The sequence below is a fragment of the Ictalurus furcatus genome, chromosome 24 (genome assembly GCF_023375685.1).
Source record: "Ictalurus furcatus strain D&B chromosome 24, Billie_1.0, whole genome shotgun sequence".
Classification (NCBI taxonomy): Eukaryota; Metazoa; Chordata; class Actinopteri; order Siluriformes; family Ictaluridae; genus Ictalurus; species Ictalurus furcatus.
This window is the reverse complement of record NC_071278.1, coordinates 19,017,223-19,038,027: the sequence shown is the minus strand read 5'-3', so window position 1 is coordinate 19,038,027 and position 20,805 is coordinate 19,017,223. Positions and strand designations below refer to the sequence as shown.

The window sequence follows — 20,805 nt, the reverse complement described above, 5'->3', positions numbered from 1 at the left end:
ACCGGCCTATTGCACATATTTCATTGTATTTGAACCAAAATGTTTACTTCACACTATGATTTTTTTTTTTATTCTTGTAACTTGATGCCATTGCAAATAAGAGCCTAGAAGACGCAACACGTCGAGAAATTAAAGGATTAAATTGATGCACTATCTCCAGCCTGCTCTTAAAGAGTACGCAGACTCTCCAGAGCGCCCCTTATTAATAAACATTAATAATCAGATTCTTCAAGATGATCAAAATATCTACATATTTACTTTTTGCAGATCAGACATGGAAATGCCTGCTTTAAATGACTTCAAGCTGCACCGTAGTTACATTTATTACATTACATTTGCAGGCCACCATTTTAAAATGTTATTTCATTTTACATTCATACCTGTACAGTCTAAAAATAATGATGTCTTTGGGGGGGTTTTTCCCCCCAATTATGCATTTTTAAGTGCAGTTTGGACTAAAGAAACTCGTGAAGACAGCTACTTCTGCTGCTAATTTTTTGTTGCTGCTGTATTTTTGTTATTCCTGTGAGAAGGTACCTGTTGTCTGCTGCTCACCAATTTCCAGCAATGTTTAATGTTTATATTAACGAAGAGATACTGGTGATGACTAAAGATGGATTCAACGCTTCAAAATGCCATGCAGTTAAAAGACAGTTAGGCTGTGTTAAAGCAGAGACTCAACTCTGCTAGTTGGAAATCTATGAAATGGCAGGCATGATGATGATGTTAATGGTGACAGAATTGAAGCTTTTGGAAGCTGATCTGTTTGAGCAGGGTGTACGGATGAGCTCGATGAGTTTGAAGGCCTAAAGCTCTTCCGCACCAGAAGCCAGGTGTAAATCATTATAGTGATACCACTAACAACAGGTAGCCAAAGTGAAACAGATACATGGGCTATCGATGAGAGAAAACCAAAGAAACCAAACAAAAGAAAGCTGAGTCCTAAAATAAATCAAAATCAAATACTGATATGCATGTCATTCAGGGTGGATTTTTTTCCTTTTCGAAGCTTTCAACATGTCAGCAGATTTGTATTTTTTTTTTAGAACCCTGTAATGAAGTGGTGGGAATGGTAGTGTGTGATTTGAAGGTTTGAAAAACGCCCCCTAAAAATGTCAACACCAAAAAATAATGTGACTGGAGCTGCACATAAACAGCCTGCACAGACCTGACCACATTGTGCAGCCCAGGCCAATAAACAAGCCGCTCTTTACGGAAAATGGAAAACATTACCCTGGAAACCGGCACAACTTTGGATGAATGGAAACGGAAACTCTTCCCACTTTGAGTTATTTCTGCAGTAGCTTATATTATGCCCTTAAAAAAAATGTAAAAAAAGGATCAGTGTTTTGTGAGTCATTTCTCCTCTGGGCGCCGACAGGGCGAGGGACTGAAGCTCCATTGTGCGTTTTATCAGCTGATTCAAATGTGCTTAAAGTAAGGAAAGCTGATTTCAGATGCAAGAAGGAAAGCAGTTCTTACCTGAGAGGTATCTCTCCAGAGGAGACACAGAGCTGCGAGCCTCCCAGCAGCAGAAGAACAAGCTCCAAACTAGCAGAGTGGCCAGAACCAGAGCCAGAACCCAGACCAGCCGGGCCGGAGCCGGGTACGCCAGGACCCAGTCATGTAACGCATTCATTCTCAAGTGCTAATCTCTAGCTTGTCTTTGTGTGAAGCTACTGATCAGTGACACATCGGCACAGCCAGATGCGCAACAGCTGTGCGAGATCGAGCCCACAGCCCACGTCAGCTCTGCTGGGAGAGTGAGCGCGCGCAGGCACGTGCGTTCCGTTCCCCGGCTCAGGAGCGCGCGGGCTCCTGTCTCTCTCTCTCTCTTCCTCTCTCTCTCTCTCTCTCACACACACACACACACCCCCCCTCATATGTTTTCTCCCTCGGTCTCAGAACCCTATCTGCTAATTGTAAGGCGCTTTAACATGGGCCATAACCCAACAGCCCAGTGTTTTTGAAAGGTTGGTGCACGTTTGGAAATATTCACAACTAGAATGTTTACAACAATAAAGTTCTTATGAGACATGTACAGCAGCCAAAACTAGGATTTTGTGAATACTTGTTTGTTTGTTTTTAAATAAAAAGATCATGCGTGTAAATCATTACTGCCATCATTGCTGAAACCACAGGAGCGCAGCAACAGATGGATCATCTTCGTATTGTGGTACTGATATCAGATTAGGACAGGAAATTTGCATTCAGATGAATGAAGGTTGAATTTCTGAACATGTTCTTCCGCATGCTATTCCTGCAGGTACACCAGCACCTGGTTTTATCACCTAAAGTTAAAAATAAAACTTGTTTTTTTTTTTTTAATACAAGAGTAAACAATGTTTCCAAGCTACTACCTCTTAATTACACTCCAAACAAAATGAGTGTTCTCTATTTAACAGGAATACCCATCAGATTGTGGTGTTCCATGCATTTAAAGTCAAGCTAATCAAGAGTAAGAAAGAAAAAAAAAGTAATAAATAAATAAAATAAATAAATAAATAAAATTTGGAAGTATAAAATTTTTATACGAAAATAAGATGGACACTGCTGCCACCTAGTGGAAATACTACACCCATACATTTTCCTAACCAGGCCCAGTAAAGCAGCAAGTTCTAAATTATACTAAATTTATCTTCAGTAACTGCTCATTTTGGTCAGGGTTGTGGTGGATCCAGAGTTTATCCCGGGAACACTGAGCATGAAGTTGTTATACACCCTGGATGGGACAGCAGTGCATTGCAGCACGCCATGTGCCTGCACACGCATGCGCGCACACACACGGCTAGGGGCACTTTAGAGTAGTCAATGCACATGGCATGTTTTTGGGAGGTGGGAGGAAACCTACACAGATACAGAGGAGAACATGCACATAAACTCTACACAAACAGTAACCCGAACTCAGGATCAATCCAGAGACCCTTCAGTACTAAAGCACAAGTAATTCCAATTTTAAAGAAACAGTTGAGCCAAAAATCTAATTTGCCCTTATCACAAACAGTCAATCATCCAAGACATGGCTGATGTCTGAAGTTTGTTTTCAGATTTGCAATGGAGTTAGGAGGACAACAAAAGGGAAGCTTATAGCCACCAGTTCAGCATGTTGCATTTTTATACCTACATAATCACAAACTGTGACACTGTATGACGGTGCTACCTGTAACAACAGACAAAACTCAGTGAAGAGCTAGAAACTGCAGTAGTGGCTACATGGAAGATGGAGTTTCTTTCTTGCAGAGCACATAGCTCGCTTTCACTCCATGTAAACATCACACTGATCCTGAATTTCTCTCTCAAGTGATTTGAATAAGGTTATAGTTCCAATTCAATTAGTACATTTTTGAGTACAATTTACTAACGCTGTTACTGAGCCAGAAGATAGATTTTTAGGAAAGTATGCCTTGCCTGATAGAGTACATGTGCCATAATAAGGAAAAAGATGCAAATTTAAATTTGAACTGAGGAATTACTTCCTGGTGCATGCCGCAGATGTACTCAATCTTATACTCAGAATCATACTCATCAAAGAGTATGTTTTTTTGTTTTTTACCAGCAAAGTTATCGAGTAGCAATGCTCAGGCCCTCCAGGATTTGTGTGATCGCAGAAATTAACACAAAAGCAGAGCTTGGAATTTTTCTAATTTACTGCAGATTCAACAAACATTCAGCGAAAGCCAGCTTCAATTCACGTGCATCGAACATGAGTTAAGCTAAAAGGTCTCATTTACAAACAAACATCACTGCAAAAGACCATGCAATTGCAATTTTGCTAACTCAAGTAGTTTCCCACAGAAAAAACTTTGCAACATTTCATCACAAATTTTGAAATAAAACACAGCAAAATCAAGCATTTTTGGCCGCGACAATCACAAAAAAAAAACAAAAAAAACAAAAACCAGTGAAATCCTGTAGGGACTGATTGCTGCTTAACAGCTCCAAGGTCTTCGGCTTCATCATGAGCTCAGGGTAATGTGCAGAGTTTTGCATGCAACCCCCTGGGGGTTTTCTCTGGGTTCTTTGATTTTCTGCCACCTCACAAAAACAAGCCAGCAGGCGGAAAGGCTACGATTAAATGCCCCTAGGTGATAATGCAAATGTGAATGGTGGCATAATGATGTATTCCTGCTTCACCGAATGCTTTGGATTTATCAAGACCCTTTTATCAGGTTACTGAAGATTAAATAATGAAAAAAGCAAAATGTAAAGAAAGGTACAAATATTCTAGGCCAGTGGTTTTCAAAGTGGGGGCCACCAGGGGGCGCCCAGGGGGCCTCAACAATTTGGTGTGAAAAATAAATGCTCACTCTCAGAAACCACACACACACACACACACACACACACACACACACACACACACACACACTCAATTCCTAATGTAATGTAAAGATGTAATTATTAATAAAAAAAAGGGGGATATATTCAGAAGTCTGTATTTTTAATGTGTTTTAAAGACATCTTGCAAAAGGGGGGCCTCGGTCAAATGTTAATGCCATTTGGGGGGCCTTGCCCTGGAAAAGTTTGGGAACCCCTGTTCTAGGCTAATTAAATTTTTTTTAGACATTGTTTAGATTTGAAGAAAATTATACTATCTACCAAATATTTTGCTTGCAAGCTAAAATTGTGTCATTAATTCTTAGCTGAGTCACCAAATGATACTCCGCACTTCAATAAACTAACTGGCCCCAAGCACAGAAATCATTCAGTATCAAGAAATAGTCCTTAATCAATGAATAAATAAATGAAAATATTTGTATAATTTATGAGTTGCTGACATGAAACCGTGATCAGAACACCTACATGGATGCTATAAGGTCAACATCAGTGTGGAATATAAAATGTATATAAAAGCTCACAAAGTTGGGAGGTGTTTATTTCACACGTGATCGATACTGACTGGCAGTGAACGGAGGCAACAGTGCAGTAATTGTTACAATACAATGCAATTCTGTCAAAGTATAGTATTTAATCAAAGCATAAGGTTCGTTACTGGGAGTGAAGTTGGAGATAAAGTTAAAATACTAGGTGCATCACTTGGATGAGTGTTATGGGAATAGGGATGGGGATGGGGGATGTCCCGCTGGTCTAATATAAGCTGGTGTCCTGCGCAGCCCAGTTCGGTGTCTGTAAAGAAAATGTAATTATTGGTTTCTTCTGGAGCTTAGAATCATTTTTGTTTAACAACATTATGTCTACTCCATAACATGCATTAGTCTTTAAATACTATAAAAACAAATTAAGAGAAGACATGTTTACTGCAACATTCAATTATATTCTGCACCTCGTTTCTGTTGCTGTGGCTGAGCTTCTTCTCGATGTTCATGGCGAGCATCTGGCTGCGGAACGAGAGGCTCTTAGTCTTCTCGATGACCTGCTGGTACGGGGACACGGCGTTGTTGCCCATCACCACATGACCCTGCAGATGCCAACGACAGTTTAAACTGGTTACTAGATGCATTAGATAATGATGTAGACAGGAGTTTTCACTTAAGGAAGTTAAAATGGTGTAACGCTGGTTTTAAAACTGTTTCATAAACAAGTTTATGTTTAGAGAGGCAGCTCAATTTTTTATTATGCAGAAAAAATTCAAGGATGGGGAAAAAAATCATTCAGGAAATAAATATAAAAATGCAGTGAATATTGATTAAAAACGGAAAAGCTCAGAACACTGAATGAAACCCAATGATATGAAAACAGAAACTGTACCTAGTCATAGTCTAGCCTTTCAATCTTATATATAAATATAAATACTTTAAGCTTATGAAATCAAAATGAGAAGTTCTATAGAAACTGCAGGTTTAGGAAATTACTTACATCATAACACATCGTTCCTGACAGTGCCTTCTTAAACGTTGGGGGTTAATATTCAAACATATTTCCATGCTTTCATCCATTTCCCATACCACTTATCCTACACAGGGTTGGGTGTGTGTGTGTGTGTGGGGGGGGGGGGTTTGGGCTGTAACCAATCCCAGGGAACTTGGGGCACAGAGCAGGGGACGGGGATCCAACTGATCGCAGCGCACAAGCACACACGTTCACACAGTACAGACAATTTGGAAATGCCAATCAGCCTACAACACAACTTTGGATTGGCGGAGGAAACCACAGTAACTGGAGAAAACCTCCAAACCACGGGGGTTCAGAATTCAAACCCACAACCTTGGAGGTGCGAGGCAAACGTGCTACTCACTAAGCCACCATGCAGCTCAGAAATGTGTTATTGGAAAGAAGAAAAAAAAAACAAAAAAAACCACTGATTCACTTGCATGAAGGCTGAAAACTAGTAATGGGTACTTTCTCTACCCATCACTAATAATTTCTAATCACACATGATGCTTCCCAGAAGAGGCATAAGGGAATAAAAGCTGTTGATAAAATCTAACGGCTCATCAGCCACTTTATTGGTTTCACTAGACTGCATGGCACTGGCAGACTGAACTAATGGGAAGTGAAGCATCGGGCCTCTGGGCTTCTTACCAGTTTGGAGTCGATTTTAGCGTCCAGCCTGGCGTTGCGAATTAGATTTACTATCCATCGCTCGGCTTCCTCGGGGGTCATGTTCAGCTTATCTGCCAACATGCTGCAGATGGGGTGGAAGAGCAGAGCAGAGCAGAGCAGAGCACGAGGAGCAGAGAGAAAGAGAGGAAAGGAAAGCAGAGGAAATGTAAAAACAGCAATAAATCACAAACCATTTCAAGTCAAATCAATATTGTTCATGCCTACTCTGATTAATAGATCCATTAAACCTGAAGAATTATGTCCATTAAGCCATCTACATTACATTAATATAACCAAGTGTAAAAATAAAGGCTACAGTGAGCACAGTGACGTGAGAGAACAAAACGGAAAAGTATCAAAACCTGAGTAGACGTGGCGTCCATGCCTTCACACATGGACTGAGAAGTACTGTACCCTTCTTTTTTGTTTTGCCTCAATCTTTATCGCTCCAAAATACACCCTGCCGTGATTTGTATCCGCTCTCCTAAGGGTTTGGCTGAAATCCCGATGATCTTGGCAGCAGAGTGCACGTTCACACCAAGCTAACCTCGATTTACAGCGCTAAGAGGATTAGTGTGCTACTCTTTAAAGTTGGTACCTGATGCTGATGCACTGATGGATCCGACAAAACGTCTCGAAGATGAACAGGCGAGCGTTCTCGATAAAATCCTCCAGACAAGCCACCAGGAAAAAGTCATTCACTAGTACCTAAGGACAAATCCAAAAAAAAATTACACATTATCTGTAAGCACGGGGCTACAAAAGGAAGCAGACAAAACCAGCTATATGACATGAGTCTGTGTCTGCACTTAACCAGAACATAAAACGCAACAGTTTAAGAATTAATACCACTTCAAATGTCCAGGTTTGGTGACATACAAAATATTAAAATATTCTTTGAAATACTATTTAGCGGAAATTGTACACCAGTCCATACAGAATTTCACAGTTGTTTTTTTGTGATTGCTGCGGACAAAAATGCTCGATTTTGCGGCGGCTTTTTAAGACATTTTGCACGGCCTTTCGCAGTGATGATGTTTGTTGGTAAATGAGACCTTGTAGCTGTACTCATGTTTGACGCACGTGAATCGAAGAGGGCTCTGGCAGAGCGTGCGTTGTGAGGACGTCACGTGACGCACCTTGGCCCAAATCTGCGGTAATTTCCTCCGAATATTGCAGAGTTTACTCAAGTCTGCGTTCATTTCTGTGATCACAAAAATCGCAGCATCCTGGATGGACCGATGTACTACATAATACCTCAATATCAAATCACACAATTGCCATGGTGTTTTTATTTTTATTTTTTTTTTTTTACATAAAAAGTTTTATGCGGCGACATTCATACAGTTGTTAGCGAGCATGTTTTAACCTTGAGCGCATTTGCTGTTTTGCAGCCACTTTTGGTCATAAACTCAAGCACCCACCCCAAGCGAGTGACCTCTTGATACTCTTCGTGTGTTTATGTGAAACGCAGTCTTTTTTTTTTTTTTCCATACATTAGAAAACAAAATGACACCACATTAACAATGTAACTATAAATAAAAAAACATGTAAATTTAATACAATCATTTTACAAATTAGAATTCTTAAGAAGGACCTGTAAACAAACTGAAGTAAACATTAAATCATTTATCCATTATTTTTAATTAATGCTATAAACTACCTCAACCAGGGGTCTTTAAATATCCTCGTGTCAATAATTAACACTCGGCCTACTACCCAATTCACAGTAGTGAAATCTCACGCGTTATTTGTGTGTATTCTGCAGCAGAAATCCGCTAAAATATCGTGCAGGGTTGAAAACAGATCGGCAGAGTGCGGAACTGTTACATGCCACATTGTGTCTCGGTGCAGATCCTGTGGGCTACATGATTAGTCTGCACGCAGAGCAATGAAAGGGAATGGTAGCGAGTGCTGGTATTCGTGTAGCATAATCAGAAGAATGAAGCCTAATTGCGCTCTTTTTAATCATGGCCACATTTCAGGAGTCCAATCATGCCACAATTCTGGAGAAGAAACAGTGGCAAATATTAAATTGTCCTCAGTAACTCATTAGTGATCATTTCATGATGAACACTGAGTAATAAAATAAGTATATCCATAATTTTATGCCATAGTCTCAGTTATACTCTGTATTAAAGGAAAGATCCACTCTGAAAAGAATTAAATATGCTTAAACTAAAAGAACTGTGATGTGCTTTTCATTATTTGAGTGAGAAGTTAGCAGTTAGTGTGCCACTCTCTGATGTCACAGAAAGAAACCGTTAGTGCCAGTACAATGGCATTTAAAGAGGCTCTATGTACAACCCCAATTCCGAAAAAGTTGGGACAGTATGGAGGGAAAAAAAACAAGCACAAAAAAAAAAAAAAAGGTCATTTCAAAATTCAGTTCACCCTGTACTATATTGAAAACACATTATTTGATGTTTTACTTTGTGAATTTAATTTATTTTTGAAAATACACACCCATTTCATATCTGATAACTGCAACACACTCCAAAAAAGTTGGGACATCAACTGTTTACCACTGTGTAACATCAGCTTTTCTTTTAATAACACTTGGGAATTTTCCCCCATACATCCCTCTTCAGCTGCGCAACTGTACAGGGCCTTCGTTGCCTTATTTTGTGCTTCATAATGCACCACACATTCTCAATCGGAGACAGGTCAGGACTGCAGGCAGGCCATGCTAGCACCCGCACTCTCTGTTTACGCAAGCATGCGCTTGTAATCTGTGCAGAATGTGGTTTGGCGTTGTCCTGCTCTGGATGGCAGCATATGTTGCTCTAAAATGTGTACATGTCTTTCTACATTAATGCTGCCCTCACAGATGTCCAAGTTACCCATGTGCATGGACACACCCCCCATACCATGACAGACGCTGGCATTTGGACCTGACGCTGATAACAGCTTGGAAGGTAATTTTCCTCTTTGGCCCAGAAAACACAACAGCTGTTTTGTCCAAAAACGATTTGAAATGTCGACTCATCGGACCACAAAACATGATTCCACTGTCTTACTGTCCATCTCAGATGAGACCGAGCCCAGAAAAGTGGGCGGAGCTTCTGGACAGTGTTGATGTATGGCTTCTGCTTTGCATAGTAAAGCCCTAACTTGCATCTGTGGATGCAGCGGCGAATGGTGTTAACAGACAAAGGTTTACCAAAGTATTCCCGAGTCCATGTCAGGATCTCTATTACAGACTCATGACTGTTTTTAAGACAGTGACGTCTGAGGGATCGGAGATCATGAACATTCAGAAGTGGTTTTTTGGAGGCTCCTTATATTCTCTGATTAAACGACTGTCTCACCTGTTTCACATCACCTTCTTATTTCAACTCGTCACATAGCTATAAGTGCTAAATTGCCCCGTCCCAACATTTTTGGAACGAGTAGCATGGATCAATTTCACAATAAACATTTACCATCAAAAGACTATGCAGTTGATTAGGTAAAATGTCAAATACCTTGTCTTTATTCCTTTGTTGTTTAAATGCAAGTCAAACTACATTTATAAATCATTCCTCTTTGTTTTTATTAGAATTTCCCATACTGTCCCAACTTTTTTTGGGATTGGGGTTGTATGCTATTGCAAGCGACTTGCAGAAGCACATCTTATAACATGCCTTGTGTGTGTCCTTAGTCACCACGTGGGTTGACCTAGCAGCTACCAGCAATACACATTCAATGAGAATTCAAGACTGTGTCACAAACAACATTCTATGCTCTAATTAGGATGCCTAAATAACAATGAGACCATTGGTATAGTAACATAATATTCTGTACTGACGTGTCCCAATATTCGTGACTCTGTGGATAACTCACTCGTTCCAGATTAGCTGTGGGTCCTGCCAATCACAGTAAAGTCCGACTTCTTTTGAGCTTAAAGTCATGGTAACGCCTAAGCTAACGCAGCTTGGCTAGATAGTGATCAGTGAGATGACAAGTATGATGGCTCCCCTGGAGCCACTATAAGCAGGTAGTTGAATAGCATTGTGGGTAACATAGGAATCCATGTTTTCAAGTGAAAATAGATCATGTTAATAAAAGAAGCTTAATCAAATAAATATTGGACACAACTGAACGTCACATGAATTAATGATAACTATCGATATGCAAGGCTTTCAGGGTGGAATTATCCTTTTCTGAAAAACTGAAAGTTGAGAGTCGTGTCGTTCAGAGGAAAAGCTTGGAGGCCTTTGTTCTGACAACAGTGGCATTTTGAGTAAAAGGAGTAAATTAAACAGGACAGGGTTCTCTAGTGGATAAAAGGACCTTGAGCTCAATGCAACAGGATGTATTACAAGCCATAAGCCACCATCTGGCTCCAACTACCAGAGATGACAAGTCTAGCCCAGCCACACACACACACACACACACACACACACACACACACACACACACACACACACACACACACACACAGTAGTGAGCCTTACCGACTCACACTCCCGGAGTTTCTTCTGAGCGCTGTCAAAGTCAAAGTTAACATACAGGCATTCCACAAACTCCGTGATGGGATCCTTGTATGTGTAAGACTCCTGAGGCAAGAAAGAAAAACAGAACTTAGCATTATCCCTCCACTAATGTGACAGCTAGCATCAACTATTCAGGAATGGAAGCAGGCAGCTCACCAGGAGCTACTTCCACATGCAGCAATTTAAACATGGAGCAGTGCAATAAATCACACAGGGGAAAAAATCTCTATTTTATATATATTTATATATATATATATATATATATATATATATATATATACACACACACATACACACACATACACACACATACACACACATACACACACATACACACACATACACACACACACATATACACACACATACATATACACACCCCTACCTGGATATTTGTGTCATAAAAATGGATCATTAATTTATAATATACAGCTACAATCCTATTGTTGTAGCATGTCAATACATCATGAGGCTTAATGGGCTGTCTGTAGGGATCATTAAACTACAATGGCCAATTTAATCAACCTGCAGTATTATACTACTATAGATTTTCTTTCTACTGAGAGCACAATGAAAAACACACTACATAGAACTTGAACGATCTCTGGATGAACCTCACGCCTTGGATAACCATATAAAATAAACTCTGTTTAGCTGCCCAGAAAAACAAACCAAAAAAAAATCCTAAATTATTTTCACAAGTTTTGTAGCACTATGCCTACAGATGCATGCTTTACCTCAGGCTCTAGTGTATAGAATGGTATCTCACCTGTTGAATAACTTTGACCAGGTCTTTGAGGACTTGCCTGCGCTTCCTCACATCCTTATTAGTGATGACCGCTGTGGTTAGGTAGCGCAAGATGTGTGGGCACATGGTCTGTATAACATTCAGATACCTGCAAAAACAAAACAACAACAACAAAAAAAAACAACAACCAACAGTAAGCACCCTGAACTACACTGTATTACAGACACATGCTGGAAAACCTCAGTGTGCTTTACTCATCAACCTGCAGAAGTCTTTCTGAACTTATGCCTAATGCACAGGCACCCATTTACTGAGATTCAAAAATAAAGGATATTAGAAATCAAGTCTGGGGAATATTATAAATCAAGTGCTAATGTCTGGTTTATCTGCAACCAACTGAACCTACTTGACAGCAGGGCAACAGAGAATTAAAAAAAAAAAAAAACCTAATAGCCTGGATATGTAATCTGCATGTTCCGGGTGTCTAGGATCGTGATTTGTCCATTCGGGCAGAAACACCCCAAATTACACATTCACTGAAAGCAAATATGTAAAGCGCTCATGATGTGTTATCAAGCTTGTTTGAAAAATTGAATCCTTCATGAACGCTGTTAGTAAATCAGATTGCACTTTTTAAGACTGTTTGCAAAATTGGAAACACTTGCAGTGCACCATCGAGTGTTAAACCACTAAAAAGTGTACACATATAGAGAACACTATGAATTTCAATAAAATGCAGTGCACTATTAATACTCATAACATACTTGAACTAGTAGTGAAATAATGGAATGTGTTACGCTGGTATGAGTGTATGAGCTGGAGCTGTGAGACTGGGATTATTAAATACTATAACTGCTGTAAATGATACACACTTGTTCCAGTGCCACGGCAATGCTGAGAATTGTACACCACGCAAATATCTAATATCTTTCCGTGAATAGATGGAGCACACAGTGGCTGACAATCTCTGCATTGAACCAATGTACACTCCGTAACTGAAGCCCTGAGGGTATAAAGTATGTGCGCTTGGCCCGCCTCCGCACGCAAACATTTATCTACCCACAAATGAGCATTTTTCAAATATGCACAAAGCCAGAAGATGAGCACAAACAGAGGCTGGATGTACGCTTTAAATTATACCGACATGCTGAAGTTGGGTCTGAGCTTGTCATCTCATCATGCTAAAATGCACTGCTGCCTCCCAAATTCCTGCGTTTCAAACGGCTTTTTATTCACCGCTTAAAAACCGCGCATTTACTCTAGTATGGTTTCCAAGCACGTTGCTGAAGGCGCACTCACTGAGGCTGGTACAGGAACAGATCGATGATGTTGTCCCGGCCTTTGGGGTGATTGAAGAAAACAAACAGAGACCAGTGAATGAGCCACGTCCTCTGCTGCAGGGACTGGAGAGGAGAACTCACCGACTGCAACGTACACAATAAGTATATGCACATTACACGCACACAGTACACTGTGAAAACTCTCTGTAATACAGATGCGTTTGTAAAGTGATCGCACTGTAACATAGACGCGTAACGCACAGAGCTCAGCTAATAACCTGCTGAAACACACAGATTTATAGGATTAATGCGCACTACATGACTTAGTGTCCTAATCATTATTATAGCTGACAGAGCAGGTTAGCAAAGAACTCAAATAAGGCTGCACTATAAAAATAAATCAATCAATCAATCGTGATTATTTTGGTGAATAATGAAATTACAAGTGTTTCTGCAACTACCATTATTAACAACCAACGTATGTATTATTCATCCATAAGCAATATTACTTGTATTGATTTAATGCATATGAATTAACATGTGTTAAAATTAGGGCTGTCAATCGATTAAAAATTTTAATCCAATTAATTACTTGATGTGCCGTTTTAACCGCACATAAATTCTGGCTGAGAAATTACCCCCAAAAGATAATTAAAGTCATTATTGTGTTAGATGAGAAAAGTACTGAATACATATTACAAAAAAGTATCTTTAGAAAGAAATATATTATTTTAGTTGATTCAACATAGAATTTATTACATATAAACCTTTAGGTTGTATCAGAGGACGCAATTCGGAGTGCTTCCATCAGCCCCTGGTCTTCCACTATATTAACAGGCCTACAATCCTCAGAAACCTACGGAGGCCCTAAGCGGCCATGCATTATTTATTTATTTTCTTTCTTGTTTTCTCATGAGGTCATTTTATCATGAGAAAATCTTGCACCTTGTGAATGGGACTGGTGTTGCATGCATGTTGGCGTCTTCGCCATCGCCGTCATACATGGAATAATAACTCGCTGTAGAGAGGGACTTCAACTTGGCATTAAGAGAGAGGGGTGTCCCCTTCTAAAGCGTCAGACACTAATGTGGAAGTTGTCAATCGCTGACAAACAGAGCTATTTCTTCTTGAGCGAGTCCCTGATCAAAGTAAAAATGAACCTGTTCATCCATGATGCTGCAGGAAGTCGTGATCGCAAGAAAATAACTTTTGTTATGTCGAGATCATGAGAAAACAAGAAAGAAAAAAACAATGAATAATGCATAGCCGTTAAGGGCATCCATAGTAATCCATTTAGCGCTTGCATTTGGTAGTTTTTCCCGATGTAGAGTTACTCATTGTGTGCTGCCTGCTCTGTGGTTTGGAGAAGAGTGTTGACTGTAGTAGCCAGGGATTGTGCTAACTGTAGAGCTCACTAAAACATGCCTTGAGTTCAGGTGGTATTTCAGGCTAGAACTGATTCGATGGTATGCAAATTCCTTATTGTAGATAGCGCAAAAGACATCGGTCTTATCAGTGCGTCCATTTGAATGCGTTTCGAATTCCGAACTCCCTCCCAGAGTTTCCAGCCTGCCCTAGCCTGCCTTGCTCTCGCCTCATGATGACATCAATAAATGGTGGCCATATTTAGAGAGGAAGAGGCGTGAGAATGGTGTGGGATGTTGGAGGTGGTGACGTATGATCTGTTGTTAGGAGATTGTTTTTTTTCGTGTTGCTTGCCCTTGTGGCTATCAAATTCTGTATTCTGACTGCTGTTCTGGTTTTTGACTTTGAGTTTGGTTGTCCCTGTATTTGTTTATGTATATTCTTCACCACTGTATATATGTTCACTTGGTTCACCGGCAGTAGGGGTGTGGCTGCCATTTCTTTTGGGAGAGGGTCCTTTTGTCTCTGGTTTTGGCTTAGGTAGTTAAGTTAGGGAATTACTTGTATTTTCTTTATTTTCCTTTTAGGTAAGCTAGCTGCCTAACAAAAGAATCCTTTTGTTTGTTATTTTGGCCTTGGCCCACCCTGAAGGTACGTCTGTTGGTGTTGGTTCATTGTATAGTTGTTTGTATATAATTGTGTTACAATATACCACAACTTTTTAACACAAACCTGGTTGTGTTGTTATTTCTGGCCTCCCTTATTTAAAGGTCAAATTTGCATCGAATCCCGAGCTGGTTACTCTGTGCGGCCTAACCTGCACTGGGCCGTAACAATGATCAAAAAACATGATTCATTGTGCAGCCCTATCACTACATATAGAATTTTTAATAGTAAAATATAGCACACCATGAAGTACTCTGGCCTGAACAAGCTCACTTTCAGCAGACTCACATTGTTGTCGATGGTCTCTCTGAGACGGGTCAGGTCCTCCATGGCTGCCTCCCAGTTCTGCATGAGGATCTCAGATGCCAGTTTTCCCCACAAAGAGCTCAGAGCATTCCTGTCTGTGGAAGGAACCTGACACAAAAAAGTGGGTTCAGTTTAAACAAAAAAAACAAGGCAAAAATAAACTGTCATTTTGGTCACGTTTCAATTCTTTATCATCACAGACCATTAGTAACTTAACGACTCATCATTAGGACACAAGTTAATGCTGCTGGAGAATCCGATCTACCACACAGAAGTCTCTATATATCCACACTAGTTTCCCAGAATTCGTTTCCTTCACTTTTAATCCCTTTAGTTCATTGCATAAAGGTATATGGTTATTAATGCTGCCAAAATATTACACGAAATGCAATCATGTACAATAATTAGAGGCATAAGTACACAATGTTTAAGATCCCATGTTTTACTTGTAGTTGTGCTGTTACAACTAAAAGTCTATCGAAAAACATGCATTTTGCGTTTGGCAAAAAGACTTGATTTAGGAATAAGTTTATAAAACTTATTGGAACCGCTGTTTTCTGTACTCAACAGTACGGCCAGGCAAGACAACGAGATCATAAATTATGTCATGATACTATTTTCAGAGATATTATGGATATCTTAATATCTTTACTTTTTGTTTCATTATCACAAAGCGACTGGAAGCAGCTGATTTGAAAAATATTTTTTCTTCTTTAAAGTTGCACAAGTTTAATTTTTTTCAGATTTTGTATTCATTTAATTATTAACAATCTATTACATTTTTTCATAATTGTAATTTTTTTTTATACATCGTTACTTTTTAATTAAAACACTTATATTTTGCAGACATTAAAAACACATCAAACATTTGATCTTTTTTTACGGAACACTACTGTCTTGCTGAATATTGCGATACGTATTGTGTATTGAAGAAATGTCTTTGAGAATCATGATACAATATCACGCACCTCATATCGCCCAACCTTAGATTACAGCGTACTATGTAGGATCTGCAGTCGCACTGTTATACCCTATACAGTGAGCATATATAGTGAAAAGTGAATCGGTTTGGAAGATTGCTTTATCCTGTGTGAAGAGAAGTTGAAAATGGTGGATTTTTACAAGAGTCTATCCCAGGGGTGGGCAATCTTATCCGGAAAGGGCCGGTGTGGGTGCAGGTTTTCATTCAAACCAAGTAGGAGGCACACCTGATTCCACCTGCTTAATCAGTTGATCTTGGCTTTCAAGATTGGCTTCTGCTTGGTTGGAATGAAAACCTGCACCCACACCTGCCCTTTCCGGATAAGACTCCCCACCCCTGGTCTAGCCAAACAACCTTACTTGTTTCAAAACAATGACCAGTTTCATGTGCCCTTAATGAGCAAACACGTCATGCACCAGCTATCACAGCTCTTTGCCATTTCATATCCAGAATTTTTTTAATTGACTTACAAAAAATAAAAAAAAAACACAAAGACAAACGGATCTGACCAAAATGAAAGAGAAACTCACCAATACACGGAAAAAGTAGAGATATTCGGCAGCACCAGAGTAGTTACCGCATTCGTACTGGAACTTGGCATAACGGTAAAGTGTGTCCAAGTACTCCTGACGAAACTGAAAACAAACGGACATGTAAGTTACTCTTGATTTTAATTCTACCTTTAGTGAAAGTACACAATGACTTTAAAAGCTTTAAACTGCGATTACAGGGAACGTAAGCGATACACGCTAAACGAATATGCAGTGGACCAACAAAAACGTAGTGGAGGGTCAGAGAAAACTTACATTGTGTTTCTCAGCCAAGTAATCAAACAGCATCCTCCCGTCTCTGCAAGAAATAACATCAACCACTTCACATCATTCTTATAACATGACATTATCTACACAAGTTTTATTTATTTATTTATTTAGAAAAGACTTCATATGTCCATAAGGAATAATAGTGCCTTCATGCATGATGGGAACTAAATAAATAAATAAATAAATAAATAAATATAGTTTCTGACCCACAGGAACTTGCACATGATAGTTACTGACTTTTAATCTTCCAGGTTTTGGTAACAAATGGCAGATGTTTCCTGATTTTGATTAATATTTATTAATATAATCCTCTTTTACACAATGCAAGCAAAATTTAGAAAATGACTAGGACTTAACGAGCGACACCGTTAAAATCATAGCCACTGGCTAGCATCTGAAAATGTTGCTTACATTATGGACAGGTTCCCAACCCTGGTCCTGGTGACCCCCCTGTCCTGCGCACATCAGTGTTTTCTCTGCTCGAACACACCTTAATTCAACTAATAAGCTAATTAGCAACCTTTCCTGAGTTGGAGGGAGGGAGAGAGAGTACGAGTGTGCGCGTGTTAATGCAGGAACTACACTAAAAGGTGCAGGACAAGGGGTTCTCAAAACAACAGGTTCCCAACTCTAGTCCTTGAGAACCTCCTCATCAGGACTATGGTTGGGAACCTTTTGTGTATATTATAATCAAGTCAAGTCAGTTTTCATTGTCATTACTCTATTTAGCTAGTATGTACTGGAACAAAATGGCGTTTCTCCAGGACCATGGTGCAACTATTAAGCAAAATGTAAGTATATGTGCGTGTACTTTTTTTTTCCTTCCAGAAAGCCTTTAAGAATGCCTTTGACAAAAGGCATTGCAGAATGTATTGAAATCCTTCTCATGGCTGGATCGGGACACTGTCGCAAGTTTGCGATGGACAACCGATAAGTGGACATCCACACCATAAACTGAAAAGTTCCCTGTATATGGAGACTTTTAGGACACTATTTTGTAGTGTAGCAGCAATAAAGTATATAATAAAAGAAACTAAAATTGATCAAGCTAGCTAACATTCATGGTGCACCTGAAAACAAATGGTAGGCACTTATATAGCGCTTTTTAACCTTAGTGGTACTACAAAGCACTTCACACTGTTTCTCATTCACCCACACACACACACACACACACACACACACCAATGGTAGCAGAACTGCCTAACCCTTGATATCAGGAGCAACTTGAGGTTCAGTGTCTTGCTGAACCTCAACTTCTTGCCCAAGGACACTTTGGCATGTGGAGTCACGTGGGCCGGGAATCGGACCGCCAACCTTACGATTAGTGGACGACCCGCCCTACCACCCGAGTCACAGCCGCTTCATAATTACAAAGTGTGAATGCAACATAAGCAGCTGGTCAGACCTGGTAGACTGCATTTGCCTGGTGGTCTCTGGATCTTCAAACATCTTGACGATGGGCTCCGTTTCTGACTGTAGCTGTTTCAGTTGGGCCACAACCGTAGATCTCTTCTCTCTCAACGCTGCACAGTCAAATGAACAAGGACACAGCACTTCATGCCCATGGCTACATTAATATGATTATTAATATAATAATATTAGAAAGTAAAAGCTGGAGTGTTTCACTTCAGAGGAGAACACTCAGTCTGAGCAATCCCTTAACCACTCATGTTCTGGGTAACAAGTTATTTTAATGGCAGAGATGATTTGATGAGATCTCAGTAAATAAGAAAGCTGGACACACTTACCGTGTGGAATTTCTCTGTCTGCATAAAGATTCTTATAGACGTCCATGGCGAAGTCCACCATGTTGGTGTCGCTGAGGAGGTCCAGCTTCCCCTGAAGGAGCTCTTTATCATTGTAAATCTGGGGGGAGGGGGTGATAAATAAATTAAATAATTTAAATAAATAAATACAGATTTCACTTCAACTTCTGCATCAAGGCTAACGATACACTAAGCTGCTTGAATAAATCGGCTAACAAAACAAAACTGTTTGGGGATCCAGGTTGTTTAACAGATAATAAGATGCCCTAATCAGTTATAAACGTCTGTATTATAAATAGCTGTAAAAGATATTTGACTTCCCATAACAATAAAGTTGAAATAACAGAGATATGGAGAACAAATTGCTATTAATGGAACTGAGAGGGCTTGTCAGCAATGGATTTCGTTAGCTAACCATACCCATACGCGACTAGCCTCCAAGCCGGATACTAGCTAGCGGCTGCACGTGAGTCAGTTCATACATTAAATACCGGTCCATAAATAAACAAATATCACACTACAAACACTTAGTATAAGAACACTTTTACCTCTTTAACGGATAGAAATTCCAATAACGGAAAAACTAGATGCCGGTCTAAAAAATGCGCGATTTTGGTTGTCAAGTCGTAATCCGCCATTTTGAGATGAAAGAAGCTGAAAAAACTTTATTGAAACCCCGCTATAATGTTGTGACGTCGATTCTAGAATGAGACATTCTTTCGAACGATTCTGTGAAACGAATCCCGGTGAGTCGATTCGTAGTGACGAGCGAGTCAGAATATTATTCAAAAGATTTGTTTATGCTCTACACCAGAGATACTCGGATTTTTTTTTTTTTTTTTTTTTTTTTACAGTCAGAGACCCCTTAAACTGTCAAACGGACCCCTTAGTACATATGTATGTGTACAAGAACATTTCCAGAGAGTTTATCAAAGTGTTTGTTTGTTTTTTTTTTAATTAAAACGATACATTCCATGTGACATTAGTCATCAGCACAATACGTTTAATGATGGTGGATTTCCAGCACTGTAACAAAATGAAAAAATCAAAAACCCCTTGTATATGCTTTAGGAACCCCTGAGAGTTTGCAGACCTGACTCTGAGAACCGGTTATTTGAAAGTTCTTTGGATGACAAAGGGATTTCACATGTGTGCCAACACACATTTCATTTCCTATAGGAAAGGAACATGGTTAAAGGCATGGGATTGAGAGGAAATTAAACATAACATAGAATTATGTAAAGTTAGAGTTTGTTTGTTTTGTTATTGTTATTTTATATGATCATTTGTAGAGGCACATAGTTGCTTAGTGGTCTGCACGTTTGCCTCGCACCTCCGGGGTTGGGGACTTGGATCCCACCTCCACCCTGTGTGCATGGAGGTTGCATGTTCTCCCAGTGCTTCAGGTGTTTCCCCCAGTTTCCTCCCCAGTCCAAAGACATGTTTTGTAGGGTGGTTGGCATATCCAAGTTTTCCTGCGTGTGAATGGGTGTGTGAATGTGTGTGAGATGTGTTGGCGAACGTCCATGGTGTCCCTTGCCTTGTGACCCTGTATTCCTTAGGATAGGCTCTAGGCTCCCCCACGACTCTCTGTAGGATAAGCAGTACAGAAAATGTATGGAAGCATGGATAATCACTTACATCTATTTAAAATGTCCCATAGTGTTGTCAATCATTTTGGCACATGTATTGTAGAAAAAAAAATTGCATTAAAAAAAGTTCTAATTAAATTGATAGAGCGTTGATAAATAGTCTTATTGTTTGATAGGAAACTTCGAATTACATTGATTAATTTTTATATAATTATATTCCCCATGTTTATGAAGGGTGCCAATAAATGTGGAGAGCACTATATGCATAGAAAGTTGCATTTGCAGAATATGTCATTTGTT

General features: G+C 39.6%; 2 protein-coding genes across 4 annotated transcripts in view; both read right to left on the bottom strand.

Moving 5' to 3' along the window:
* Positions 1–1,794, bottom strand: part of pleca (plectin a) — a 116,538-nt gene extending 114,744 nt beyond the window's left edge. Inside the window, exon 1 of one of the 2 annotated variants that reach the window (XM_053612504.1) lies at positions 1,483–1,794. In XM_053612504.1, the coding sequence (XP_053468479.1) occupies positions 1,483–1,639 (157 nt within the window). In that variant the 5' untranslated portion in view covers positions 1,640–1,794. The remainder of the gene's footprint in view (positions 1–1,482) is intronic. The other variant, XM_053612503.1, reaches the window with a different exon arrangement.
* A 3,061-nt stretch (positions 1,795–4,855) lies between these two features.
* eif3eb (eukaryotic translation initiation factor 3, subunit E, b) lies at positions 4,856–19,614 on the bottom strand. Of its 2 annotated transcripts, XM_053612521.1 has the most exons (13): positions 19,462–19,611; positions 18,896–19,013; positions 18,553–18,670; positions 17,133–17,175; positions 16,857–16,961; positions 15,327–15,452; positions 13,027–13,151; positions 11,749–11,875; positions 10,941–11,042; positions 7,100–7,209; positions 6,481–6,583; positions 5,282–5,416; positions 4,856–5,124 (listed from the first exon to the last, which is right to left on the bottom strand). In XM_053612521.1, exons 1-13 carry the CDS (start codon positions 19,549–19,551, stop codon positions 5,086–5,088), a joined length of 1,341 nt encoding a protein of 446 aa, XP_053468496.1. In that variant the 5' UTR covers positions 19,552–19,611; the 3' UTR covers positions 4,856–5,085. The 2 variants fall into 2 exon arrangements, with proteins under 2 accessions (XP_053468496.1, XP_053468497.1); XM_053612522.1 differs by lacking the exon at positions 10,941–11,042 and having other exon boundaries at positions 19,462–19,614.
* Positions 19,615–20,805: the final 1,191 nt, after the last annotated feature.